The sequence below is a fragment of the Trachurus trachurus genome, assembly GCF_905171665.1.
Source record: "Trachurus trachurus genome assembly, chromosome: 1".
Classification (NCBI taxonomy): domain Eukaryota; kingdom Metazoa; phylum Chordata; class Actinopteri; order Carangiformes; family Carangidae; genus Trachurus; species Trachurus trachurus.
Genome location: NC_139891.1, coordinates 17,444,517 through 17,458,556, shown reverse-complemented (window position 1 = coordinate 17,458,556; position 14,040 = coordinate 17,444,517). Strand labels below are relative to the sequence as shown.

General features: G+C 39.9%; 1 protein-coding gene across 1 annotated transcript; it reads left to right on the top strand.

Annotated features, from left to right (window-relative positions):
* Nucleotides 1-724: 724 nt before the first annotated feature.
* Nucleotides 725-7,554, top strand: ankrd49 (ankyrin repeat domain 49). Its single transcript, XM_083981228.1, has 3 exons — nt 725-794; nt 2,563-2,800; nt 6,852-7,554. The coding sequence occupies exons 2-3, from the start codon at nt 2,570-2,572 to the stop codon at nt 7,326-7,328; spliced, it is 708 nt and encodes a 235-aa protein (XP_083837354.1). The 5' UTR covers nt 725-794; nt 2,563-2,569; the 3' UTR covers nt 7,329-7,554.
* Nucleotides 7,555-14,040: the final 6,486 nt, after the last annotated feature.

Below are 14,040 nucleotides of genomic sequence, written 5' to 3'. Positions count from 1 at the left end.
CGAAGTGCAGGTCTGACGACACGGCATACACGTTATGCTAATTACACTTGAGCAGCTAAGCTAACGATGCTAGCGGTAGCTAGCCACTTAGCTAAACTTCGGCGAACTGTTTCGGCGGTCGTTAACGCTTGCTATCCACGTAGGGAAAATCCCACCGCTGCCACCAATGTAACCGAGTGTTTAGGGCGCCTATACTGGGTGAATAATAAAATAACAAAAGGACACGAATGGCCGTCTTCAGCGGCAACAGTGCCGTACTTTATTCCTCTCTTCACATGTCAACTTCCGCTCGGCAACAACAACAATACTTCCGGTGACCCCTTCACAATAAAACTACCCATCCTGTGTGATGAATACCTGACGAGTCTACTCAGGGCTGCCACAACAAAAAGATAGGTTACACTGTGTTAATGGAGGTCTGCTTCTACACTCTGAACAAAAGATTATCTATCCTCTCAACAAAAGTATTTTAATGGATATATAAACACACACCCAACGCTTCATAGACCTCACTGTTGGTGATGTGTTTTTTTTCTCCCTCGGGCATTTTAAAAGTCGTTTAATGCTAATGGTGGACAGGAGGTGGCAGCAAACTGCACATACCGCATCTTGACCACTGAAAATTACGTCCACGAAAAAGAATTAAAAAAAAAAAAAAACCACCGCAAGCATCTATGGGTAGTTGAGTCTTTTGACGGGAAATATCACTGACGCTAACCTGAAAAACAACTACGTATCCCATGGGTCTTTGCTACCCTAGCCCATGGTTTGTTTACAACCGGCAAAACCAGAAGGTACGGGTGAAACAGTTGTGCTTTATTCCTTTAAGTTGTTAAATCACTGACACCGTAAGGGATAACAATGAATTCTAGGCGATTAAGTTAGCATGTTGGTTAAATCTTCGTAACCGAGTGGGAGTAGATGCTGTTCTGATACGACAACGTTACGTGTTGCTCGGTGTGTGTTAGCTTCAACCGCTAATGTCAACTAATTAATAGCAGCTTAAACCGTTACAACCGACAGTGTTTAACGTGTAAACTTCACCAGCAACATACAGAAACGTTGGGCAGTGATTCAGGCAACAACTGGCTCAATCAATGCTGTGAATTCAACCTGACCTTGAAAACTAGGTGAATTTAGGCTGTCTTTACACTAGAGTCCTTGATGCCCAATTCCGATTTGTTGCCTGTATCCGATTATTTTTGACTGTCTAACATGTTCTATCAGAAGTCATCCACATCTGATATCTGCTTTTACACCTGCTTTGCTTGTGTGAGACAACCCACTGAACAGTGCCACCATAACAGCTTCAATATTGACATTAAAGCAGAAGTAAGCGATCCCGGTCGTTTTGGCTAATGCTGCGTTCCAGGCAGGCTTTTGAAACCGTAAATTACAGCTTCAAGTCACAACTTACTGCTGCACACACAGCCCTGCATGCCGTTCTCTCTCCTCATTGGATAAAAACTGTAGGATACGATAAATGTTTTCTCCTCGGCTCAGAGCAGAGCAGAGGGACTGAGAGACCCGTGTTTCGGTCCAAACACTAAGTGATTGCTGTTGGAAGATATAACTATTTAAGACTTATATTAACACAAATATATCACTTACTTCTGCTTTAAGTCTCAAATAGTGAGTTTAGTTATTAAAAAAGAGCCTCCCATTGGATAATTAGGCTACTGCATGGATGATTATGTTTTAGCTATGTTTCAATTTATTTAACCCTAACTGATGCAGTCTCATTTCTTCAACAACCATGTCAGAAGACACATCCTGTAGCAGTGGAAAGATGTGAATCAAATTATTGGCATGCATCAAGCAAATAAAACATCAGGAGATTTCTCAGAACTGTCCAACGCATTATTAAAAACTGGAAGGATAGTGGGGAACCATGTGGTCCAATGTGAACACAGAGTTCAGCCCTTAACCCCACTGAGAATATTTGAAAAATGAATGCAACTCTGGACCGAAATGAATGTTCTTGTGACATTGCTGAAGGTTATCGAAACAATGCTACATACATATGCATGCCGTAAACAAAGCTACAGGCAGTCCAACAAAATATTAGAGTGTGTGACTTTATTTTGGATGGGCAGTGTAAATGATGGACTGATGAGAAACAGTAGATCGATTCTCATCTAAACGAATCTAAATCCTCCTCCTGACATAAAACTTATTTCTGCTTCAGCATTAACGGACTGAGAAGGAACTGTCAGGCAGCTCCGTCAGACTCAAGGTATAATAAAGGAATCTTATGTGGCTACTGGCTACCAGCAAGTGTGCGAGCATACCCTCTCCTTTTTCTTTGTAATGAATCCTAATTTGGCAACAAAAATGACGTGATGAATGTTTTAAAACCAGATTTAGAAAGGCCAGTAGTCAGAATCAAGGTAACAACTGACAACTGAACTGAGCAATAAAGGCATCCTGAGGCAGTTTAGCTTTTCATGGCCAGAGTGAATATTTTAAATTACCTTTGATATGCTTTTTAAAAAATACACTGGATAGAGAATATTAGTCAGCAATACCACCTCTCTCTCTCTCTCTCTCTCTCTCTCCAAGAAAGGTGATGGAGTTTCCTGAAGAGTTTAATCAGCTTGAGCTTCTGAATACACATGGGCATCTGATCCCCCGTGGTGCCAGCAGCCTGTGGTCCAGTAGCAGGAATAAGGACGATGAGGAAGAGGAGGAGGAGGAGGAAGAGGAGGCGAGCCACAGTGAGGACTGGTATCTAGAAAAGGAGGAATCTCTCAAAGACAAACCAGCAGAGCTCTTACTGTGGGCAGCAGAACATAATCGCGTAAGTGACTAAGACTTGTTTTGCTACTCCTGTGTTAAGCAGAGGTTAAGTTGAGCTGGAGGTTGAGATGACTGCTAGAAGGGCAGTCAGTCAGTGGCCCCACTTTTACGCAGTCTTTGCATTCAATATTGTCACTGGCTGAAGGTAGAGGTCAATACCCCTGAAAAACAGCCTAGATTTGTTCCCAAAAATGCATAAAAGATGATTAAAAGCCACGTGACAGACTCTGCATCATACTTTAATGACCATTTACTGGGAATGACCATTCAGCATATAGATATAAATATGATGTGCTCATTCAGTCTTATTACAGTTTGTTCAGCGCTTCTTTTGAGCTGGCAGGACACACAGAAACAAAGAGACAGACCAACTCACAGAGAAAAGCACTGGTGTTGTATGTATGAATGTAGGACCTTCTAATTGTGCTGACCAATGAGCTGCCATGCCATGAAGTTAATGTGATTGTTTCACGGGGGGAAAAAAAACGAATTACTCCGGAAGCTGGTAATTTTAATTGCAGGGGAGAATTTAATTGTCAGGTCCGGAGGGCAGAAAAACACACATGGTAATCAAGCTGCTGGCTTTCAGTGTCACGACAGTTTAAGTTTTTAAATTACAATCAATTGGGATTAACTAAATATGACTGAGAGACTAACAAAGACTGAAAATAGTAATACAGTAGATTGGATTGACAAAAAAATACAAATCTTCCAAATGTAGGCTAAATCTTCCACTGCTTCTTAAAATGTATTTGTTACGGCCACTCATCAAAGTCATATCTTGACGCAGTGTATTGAAGATGATGGTTGTTTTGAAAGCAGAACTCCTCGGTCACAATGGGAGAGACAGTCATGATCCCTCCCGGCCTCACATAAACTGTCAAGCACATGATTGTGTAAGCACATGCAATTATTGTGTAATTCTGTCAGTAACTCGGATGTTGCTTGTGCGCTTGCTTTTCTGATATTATCAGTTTATTTCAGTTAATAAAGAGCCATTAGAGCTTAATAAATGTTTCTGAGAGATTGACGGCTATGAATGCTGATTATGAATAAAGTACGCAGCATTGCTCACTGAAGTCTTGATGCCCAATAACAAGGTTTAAAAAAAACCCTGTTTTTTTAGAGTTATTTTAACAATATTAAGAAACTTAGTATATTAACATTAACATTCCTAACTTATTTTGTGCAACTAAAAATGATTTTATGCAAAGCAGAAGTGTCCTGTTTCCCATCTTTTGCCCTCTCACAATACTAGTAGAGTTTAGTGCCAATTTTTATCTATGATCCATGAGAAACCTTTAAAAGATTGGTATGTACCCATGTGCCATGAATGAAACACTAGAGAGTACACGGCTGTCCCCTACTGCAGGTCAACATGCAGTTGTAAAGAAAGGCAGAAACTAGGCCTAGGGATGGAAATGAAAAAGCTGTGTGACTATGCACACCACGAGACAATTAATTACACAGAAGGAGAACAGTTGATCGAAAACAAACGCATCTTTTTCACTTGGACAGTTTTATTAAGTGGCACTAACATAAAAGAACAAAACACTGCACCCTGCAGATAATTACTCTCCACATGGGTGAGAAAAAGTACATAGGTTTTCCCATGTAACAGTTGCCTCAACACACAATTTAACAGAAATTGGTCATATTTATTGCATGGAGATAAGATAATAGAATATAAAATTATTCTAAACTGTTTATTTATTTCCATGTGAGTATTTATATCTATAATGTGTGGTTGTTTCTGTAATGCATTACATTCATATCAGTCTGTGCTTCGAGATTTGTTTTTGTTATGAGAGCTTCCTGTTCTTGTCACATACTGTGACTGCATACATTACTGCTCATTATTACAGTTTTTCTCAGTTGCTAAAACACTAAACCCTGTTGTCTGAACCAAATTCTCAGTTGCCTGAACCCACTGATTGAATCAGTCACTCTTTTGGCAAAACCATCAGCACTTTTCACCTGTTTAGACACATCTTACCAACACATTTTCATTGTGATGCACCTGTGTTGCAAAATGCTGAGCACAGGTGGCAAAAGTCAAACACAAGTAAAGCACAAGTTTCACCGGTTGAACACAACAACTCAAAATTGATAACACTTATGTCCAATGATGTGAGGGCACATATACTGTAAGCCAGTTCAGGATTAAGTCCTGTGGCCTGATCCAGTACAGAGAAATGATGCTGTGGCTGAGTTATGCACTTCTCATTTCTGTACTTTTGTACTTTATTTTTACGTAGGCTTACTGCATACAGGTGCTAAATGCACAAGATTTCTGTTTGTCTTTGTACTGTACAAGTGCTACGTGTAAACGCACAAGATTTCTGGTTTTTGTACTTTTTTTTTTTTTTTTTTTTTTTTTTACAGTACTATGTACAAGTGCTAAATGCACAGGTTTTTTGGAGAGGAGAAGATGAGAGACGACAGGGTGAAGGAAGAAAGGATGAGGGAGGGAGGGAGGGAGGGATGAACTGGGAAGAAAAAATAAGAAGGAAGGAAAAGGGATGAAATGGATGAATGTGAAATGGATGTGGAGAGGGAAGGAGGAGGGTGAAAGAAAGGGAAGGAGAGAAGTGCTACAGTAAATGCACAGGTTTTTTGTTTTGAAACATGCATTTAGCCTACAGTGAACGATAAACATTTATTTCTACAGCTTCATGTGCTGAGCATTGTGTTTTCTATTTTTCTATGTAGTGTTTAGTGGCTGCTCAGTAGTGTTTTCAATTTTGATTGACTCGGGGCACGATTTGACAATAGAGTTCAGTTTTGGGCACAGATTGAACTGTTTTGAGGTGAAAGTTTGGTTTTGCAAGAAGAGTCTGAGGTTTTGTGAATGTAGCTTGAAAATTGGGGTTTGTGTTCACAGTTTAGAGAAAATGAGAGAAGCTTTCGAGAAATGTGTCTTAGCAATCGAGAAAAACTGTATTACTCCTGTTGATATGCTGTAAATTACTGACTCTGCATTGAGTAGAAATGTGTATAATTCTTGTTTCTGGTGTATGCATGTGTGTCCTTGAGGCCATGCTAGTTGAATTCAGTGTACATGCATTTACATTCATTCCTTTGTCAGACGTTGTTATCCAAAACAATGTACAAGTGAGAGATGACACTAAGGGCCTAAAGATTTGCATGTGTAAAAACGTGTGCAAACTTGATTGCACATTTGACATTGAGCCAAGCATCAGTGCAGTGAGACACCATTGTACAACTACTGAGTATGACATCTATTCAATAAACGTAAAGAGATTAGGAGTGTTAGGAGGAACAGTATGTGTTTATTTGGCTTGTTAGGGTGTTAGAGGCGACGGGCGAGCAAGTGCTCTCAGAGGAGATGAGTCTTCAAGAGATTCTCCGAGATAAAGGTGAACGTCCCATGCTCCCGTGCTCTGATAGCTTTGGCTGGTTCCACCACCAGGGAGCCACAGACGAGACAAGCAATAGATATAACTCAGACGTGAGTGATGACACTATTCATGTGACTTGAAACTGAGTTTCTGAGCAACAGTTTAGATTATGCATGGGGATATATCCATAGCAACCAGCTGGCTAATTACTTTTCATCATTGACTCATGTTGGTATAACTCAGTTAGGGCTTCTGTCACAGAAATCAGACACCAAACACTAAAGCAACACTAGTGGCCAGGTGTTATTGAGATCACATTTAAGTGTCCATATGTCTGATGAAGATCAGTGTAGTTTACGTTTTTTATTTTTTTTACGTCTTTACTACTTCCAGCAAAGGTTCAGGTCTGCCTCGCTTTGAGATGGTCAGATTTAGCAGTGTCAGTCAGTAGGGCAATGAATGAGGAAAATTTGCTTTAGAATTACTGATGAATGTGCGCGAGTGGACGAGCACAGAATTTTCTCAGAATAGAAGATACTGCAGTCTGGGATTTTTAAATCACAGACAGGAAAGAAATTACTCACATGAATGGTTCGGACGGGATTAAAATTATCAGAGTGATGAGTGAACAATTCCAAGTAGTAGGTTCGTCATTTCCTCACCCAGAGCATATCTGTGTTTTTCCTCCAGCTTCCAACAGTCCACAGGTTGTTAACGACTGATCCTTTGCTGGTGCACTGCTGTGATGAGGACGGTTACACTCCACTGCACCGCGCAGCATACAGCGGCCATGTCGAGGTTGTGTCTGCCTTACTCGCTGCCGGCTCTAAAGTCAACCCTCGCACCATGGACGGCTGGACGCCCCTTCACAGCGCCTGCTGCTGGAGCCGCGTCACCGTGGTGAGTGTGCTCCTGCAGCACGGAGCTGACCTGAATGGACAGACCAATGGTGGGCTCACACCCCTACACCTGGCTGCCTCCCGCACCAGCTCCACAAGAACAGACTCTGCACACACTTTAGAGCTGCTCCTCTCCCAACGACACCTGAGGCCGGCGCTCCAGAGCAGCAGCAGCGAGACGGCTGGTCAGGTGGCCCGTCGCAGTGGTCCGCACCACTTCCTGTTTGAGATGGCGGAGGACTGTGTCAATGTGGTGGCAGCGTCATGAACGCAATCAAAAATGCAAATCAATTCTCACTACTTCTGTTTTTTTTTACATTATGGCCATTGTTATGTCATTATTGATTAATCTGCCTTTTATGAGTTTGAGCGATCCACCTTTCTTTGGTCCAACCAACAGTCCAGAACTCACAGATACAGTATAAGGTTTCTTACATGACAAGCATGAAGACTTTATATTAAAGAAGCTGAATACATTGAATCTCCTGCATGTTTCCTTGAAAAACAAAGCTTTGTTGAAAGTCGAGATAATAAACGAAGGCTGCGTCCTTGAAGTTATTTTGTTCTGCATCATTGATCTTTGAAGATCTGATCCACCATCCTGCTTTTCTTTCCAGCTTTTGTGTGGTAGATATAGCCTGTTCTGCTCAGTTTTCTTTTTTTCCCTTCAAGAATCTCATCATTTTTTTCTTTATTTAGCTGCTTTTGTAACTCTTTTATTCCAATGAACCAGAGTGCATACCTTAAGCAGCCTTCTGAATTTGTGAAAGCTTCGCAGTTTACAGGTTAAATGTTTTTTCAGTGACTGCTGACTCTGTTGGAATACAAGGCCAATATACTTAGATGAATAGAACAAGGTTGGAACACAAATATTATATAATAAGTATTCAAGTATAATCCCACATTTTACCTTTGAACACATTTAGTTGTGATTTTGTTGCAGAAATCCTTGAGATTCACTATAGTACGGTAGATTTATAAAGACAGTTGCTCTGACCTCTGAGTGGTGTGTGGTTACGCTAAATACCTATTTGTACTGTATGTACCTTGAATATGAATCCTCTGAAGGACCGGTGTGAATGCCATCATGAAATGTAACTTTTTCTGTGGGAAGTCAGCCCACATTGGCAAACCTCTGTTGAAGCCAGAATATAGTCACAGAATGAAGATATGCTACTAATAGAGCGCTTTGCAGAATAAAATCAGGGTCAAGGATTAACAAACGGTCACAAAGCTTATCCTTGGGATAATATTAGAAAATCGTGATTAGAGAATGTCAGATGACTGTAAGAAACACAATGCAACACGAAGTAGTTTATAGCTGAGGCTTTTAATAGCTTCTGTCACAATGGACGTCAACACAGCTGATGTCAGTAAGTCGGCTCATCATGTCTCATTAAAACTGTCAGGTGTCAGGGCGTCGTTTAGCTCAGTTGGTAGAGCGGCGCCTCATATACAAAGGCTATAGTCCTCGCTGCAGCCGGCCGTGTATTGAATCGCGACTCAGGCGGCCCTTTGCTGCTTGTCATTCCCCCTCTCTCTCCCTCTCTCCCTATTTCCTGTCTCTCTCCTCGCACTATTGAATAAAGGCAAAATACTATAAATAAAATATACTTTTAAAAAAAACTGTCAGGTGTCATGTTTGAATAGCAGTCAAACAAAATGAGAATCTCTTCAGTCTTGTCTTCTCTAACATTTCAACAGAAATCTGATTTAAGAAATTATTCTGCTATAGTTATTTCAATATGTATAGCAACAGCATTTTACCATTTATTTAACTGTTTTTACTGAAATTAGTGGAAGTCTATCACCATCTGCACATGTCAAGGTGATGCCTGTTTTGCTGCTCAACTGCCCAAGACATATTTACATGTTATTATATTTACAGACATATTTATATAGCTGATGTTCATCATCCCTCCACTTATTTTGTCAAACATACTTTTAGATGACAGGATGCTGCCGGTCCAAGGATAGCTTGCTCTGAATAGATAAATACTGATCTTTCATGTCTTTCATGTCTTCAAATTCTGCATAGAAGAGAAAGGGCAGCAGTTCAACTAAACCCACGCCACAGTTTCTTTCTGCCGTCACTACCCACAGAACACTCGTATGTGTATTTGAGGGATTTTCGAGCAACTCTTTCGCATCTGTGTGATGACTCCGAGTTGTTAATCGTGACCCCTGTGTAAACAAAATGTTTCTCCAGGTGAAGTTATCCAAATGTCAGGCTCAAATATCCAGCTCAAAATCTCTCAAGGCGGAACAGGTGAACAGGCCTCTATGCTTAAAGCTTTCTCACACTGGAAATAATCTACCAGAGAATTTCTAATCTATAATAAAATCCATTCCACGTCTTCAGGAATGTCCTGTCTTCCTCAGCAATGATAATAATACTGTTACGATTATACTATCACTAGTACTAATAGATCCTTTATTGTGCTCTGCGTGGGCCCATATGTCATGTAATTATTCAGGTACTACACATGTTTTCTAAGAGGTTGTGTCTAGATTGTTTTATTAGAATTGTATTATTTTTGTTCAGGACTCCTTTGAGGACAAGATGGGCGAGTGCATCCTAATGAGATATTCCCAATAAAGGATTTACAATTAAGTGAAGACATATTTACCTGCAGGGAAACTGCCCTGTGGTGAAGTCTCATGCAGTTAATGTCAAAGGCACATTTGCAGAAAGCACCTGCTGTGCATGATATTTCATTGTATTTAAGTAATAAACTAACATCAGACCATAAAATGGCTCTGGGTTGTTAAGGCTTCAAGGATTATTTTATACAAAGGACATGCAAGAGCACAAGAAATATTAAAATCAGTAAAATAGCTATATACAAATATATTTGTATGTATTTATGTAGAGATATTAATATATACAATTTTCAAGTCAAGGTAATCTTTATTATTCCCATAAGTTGCAAGCAAAACCTCAAAAAACAATAAAGAAACACATAACATTTAAATACGATCCTTAGCTTATAAACTTGGGACAGCTCTCAGGGCTGTGCTTGCAATTTTACAACATAGCTTCACTGTAGCTATTAGTGTGTTTTTATCCTTGAGGTTGAGTAAACCTACCAGCTAACAAAGTTGAATGTCAGGACAGATTTGATGAAACATAATAAAACATTTTTCATGAAAGTCTCACTGATGTCAGAACATTCAAGCTTGCAGTAAATACGAGCACTGGTGGGCTTTTTTACACATAGTATCACCTTTTCATCACTGATAGTGCCCAGATAACTGTTGTACACACTCCTCAAATGTAAAAAGCATTCAGTATATAGCAAAATAAAATAAGATGTCTCAATACAGAGTGCACACAACCTCATGTCCAGGGTGAACCTGTCAGCTGGGATTGGCTCCAGTCCCCCAGCTATCCTGCATGGATGAGTGGTGTTGGATGGATAGTGTGCATTGCTGTGTAAACAGCAAACAGCCTGGAGTTTGGTATTCACTTCGTGTATGATTACTTAAGTTCAGCCAACACGTTTTTAAAAGTAAGAAGTTAAATAAGTTTTTGTTAGCTGGTTAGTTTGATTTGTGCCTTTGGCCTCTGTTGTATAATTCATAAGGAGAGTCAGCATGGATGACCTGGGGTCAGTTTTCAATGAATTTCAACTCTGACTGGGGAGTTTTTAACTTCCTGCAATTAAATGAGTAGTTTCTTCCACCTTTATATGATAGGAGTGGTTGCAGAATGATTAAACTGGATAAGATTGAGAATCTAAGACGACTGCATCCCAGAAGAGTCAGTACCTTCAGGCGATGAGGAGACTTAAGTCTTCCTCTCGTAGACATTAATTTTTGAAAGAGATGCAGCTATGACTAAGAACAATCCTCAGCAAGTTTTAAAATCAGATCTGACAATTTGGGTCCATCACTGTCTCTTTGCTTTTTAAACTAATGGATTTGGTTTCCTGGCTTTTGCAGTGTAAACTTAGCAACATTTTCTGGTGGGCAGCAAGTGACAGCACTCCTCTTCCCTCCATCTCCAGCACAGTAGGAGTTCACTTAAATCAGTCAGTTGACTCTACCCCCCTCGCTCTGTAGAGACGGCACTGAGCTATAAAGTGACTATGATATACTGAGTGTTTGTGTGTGCCCTTTCTCTAATACCTATGTGAGGACTGATTTAACTCTTGAGTTGGGACATTTTGTCTGTCAAGACGATGAAAACTCCTTCAGGGTTAATGCTTCGTTTAAGGGTCAAGACTGGAGCTACAGCACATTTATGTCGATTTTTCAGCTTGAAATTGGCTGTAAACATTCACATAATACTGCCTTTTACAACTAATTTAGTTCTTGACTAATCCTTACACATATCTCAGGATTAGGAGACCATCTTCTTGGGAATGTCTCCTGTAAAACCTATGGTCTTAATGTGCCACCTCAAGTCACTGTTACAACAGAACAACATTTAAATAAGAGCAGTTTCACTGGAAGTTGCAGGTAAAAAGCTGAAATCACCTCATACAAAGCAGATTGAAAATAGGAGAACAGTGAGAGCCAGCATGACCCAAACATAAAGTAAACACCAAGTACACACAATAAAAACGAAGAAAATATCACAGACTCTGTCTCTCTATAAAACTTTTGCTAAGCTAAGATCTTCAGGCAAGCCAAAGCCACAAATTCCTGACTGGAGAAGGTATCATCACCCCGTATGTGTTAATTGAGGCAATGATTAGTCAGTGGAAGAAAATGGTTGATGAAGAGTTTTAACATTTAATCAGTGAGGCAGCTGATGATTCCATAAGACTCTTACACTGCACAAATTAGTCCTTATTCTCCCTATTCAGACTCTATCGCAATGTTGGGTTTGGTCACCTGCCATTCTTGGCACTGGGATGCCACATCACACAAACTCAGGAGGGGTTCAAATGGAGCCAGTGTCTTCATTTTACTCCTTACATTTAGGGACAGTTATTTCAGCTTTTGTCACTCTTCACCTTATTCTGTGTCATTCAGTGTATGTAGAAACATTAGTTGGACGGCCTTGTTCTTTTAAAACACAGTTTTCTTCATGGCCTGTAATTTTGCTTAGGTCAATAACTGTAGAAAAGTGATGGCGTAAATGTCCTCATTCCTTTGTTGTTGTTGTTGTTGTTTAGCCAATTAAAAGAAAATCAAAAGAGCAATCCTAGTGTAACCACTTAAAAGGCTGAGAGTACAGACAGGACTCAATAGAAACAACAACAATGTGGCCACATTGTACTATAGTACTCACTGAAACAGGCAAATAGTTGTAGTGATGGAGAGAGATGGAGGTAAAGAACCAATAATTTGATTTAAAAAAAAATCTTATCATTCTACTCACTGCCACAGTTATGGCTGTGTGTGCTAAATGGTGTTACTAACATGTGTGTAGCGACTGTTTTCACCAGGAAAAAGAAATGTTGTTGAATCCTGATCATTGTTTGCATGTTTTGAAGGAATGGTTTGTTTGTTTTTTTGTAATTTTGGTATTGAAGCTTTTTTATGTGGCTGAATTTGTGCAGTTACGGCATGGTAGTACAGTGGTAAGCACAGTTTTTCTGGGTTCAATTCCCAGGCCCGTGGCCTTTCTGGGTGGAGTTTGAATGTTCTCTCTGTTCCTGTTTGGGTTTTCTCCAGGTTCTGCAGCTTCCTCACATGAGACATGCACAAAGAAATGACCTTAAATTGCCTATGGCTGTGGATGGGAGAGATGTGCAGTGTTTGTTTGTCTGCCCTCACCCCATGTCAGTTGAGACTGGCTCCAGCCCACATGCCCCTGAATGGATAAGCAGTATATACGATGGATGGATGGATGGATGGATGGATGGATGGATGGATGGATGGATGGATGGATGGATGGATGGATGGATGGATGGATGGATGGATGGATGGATGGATGGATGGATGGATGGATGGATGGATGGATGGATGGATGGATGGATGGACTTGAGCATTGCATTTTCTTCTTGACGCATGTCTATGTCTATGAATGATGCCTTCAGGTTGTTTGTATGTGTATAAATAATAATACTCTGTTGTTTGCGGCATATGTAGACCTATTAATAATAAACATAATAGCTTCAAGAAAGCAGGACCATGTATGTATGTTTGGAGAGTTAGCAGCAGAAATTGTCTCTTGTCCATGTTAATGTAGACATGCAGCCGTTTCCCCTGCAGACAACCATTTATTTTTCTAGTCGATTTAATGTAATCACTAAATGTGAACAATTTATTCATTGTCATGGTGTACCAGCATGTGAATCAGTTCAGTGTATAGAAGTTATAGTATGTGGACTGCAGATGTCCAATAGACACCAGCTTTCTAAATAAACTGTTAAGTGTGATTCTGGCTTACGCTTTTTTGATGAGAAGATTGATATTACTATAATATATCCAAATTAGTATCTGTGTAGTATCTATGCAAGTTAAAAACGAATACCAACCAGTACCGCTAAAATTCATCCATACAGTTCATAAGCGGGAGACGTCTTTGTCCGTCAGAATAAACACAACAATTTGCCTGGTGCATCAATACATGTTACAAGTCTTTCTGAACAGTATAAAAATGAGCAACAAGCAAGAAAAACATCTTTGCTTTGAAAATGAGACACAGCCAATTACCTTTGCTGTAATTTCATGAAGATCGCTCTAACATAATATCTGTAGAAGGAAAGGGCAAGTTGGAATAATCATTATTTCATTGGTTTACTTTAAGGCATTTTCTCTAATCAGCAGCACTCGCAGGGTTTATTAGGCAGAGATTTAAGGTCAAAGAAGCACAGGTGTATTGTGGGGAACAAACAGAGCTGTTTGATGTGTTTGTGAAAACACACATTTTACTATAGTGACGCAGCACTGCAGTGTACTGACACAAACACAATGTGCCAGAGCCGGACTAATGATTTTTCAGATGGATAGTTTTCATAATATCACAGCTAGGAATTGTTTTCACTCAGCAATTACATTTACTGTACACTAACATAATTGGC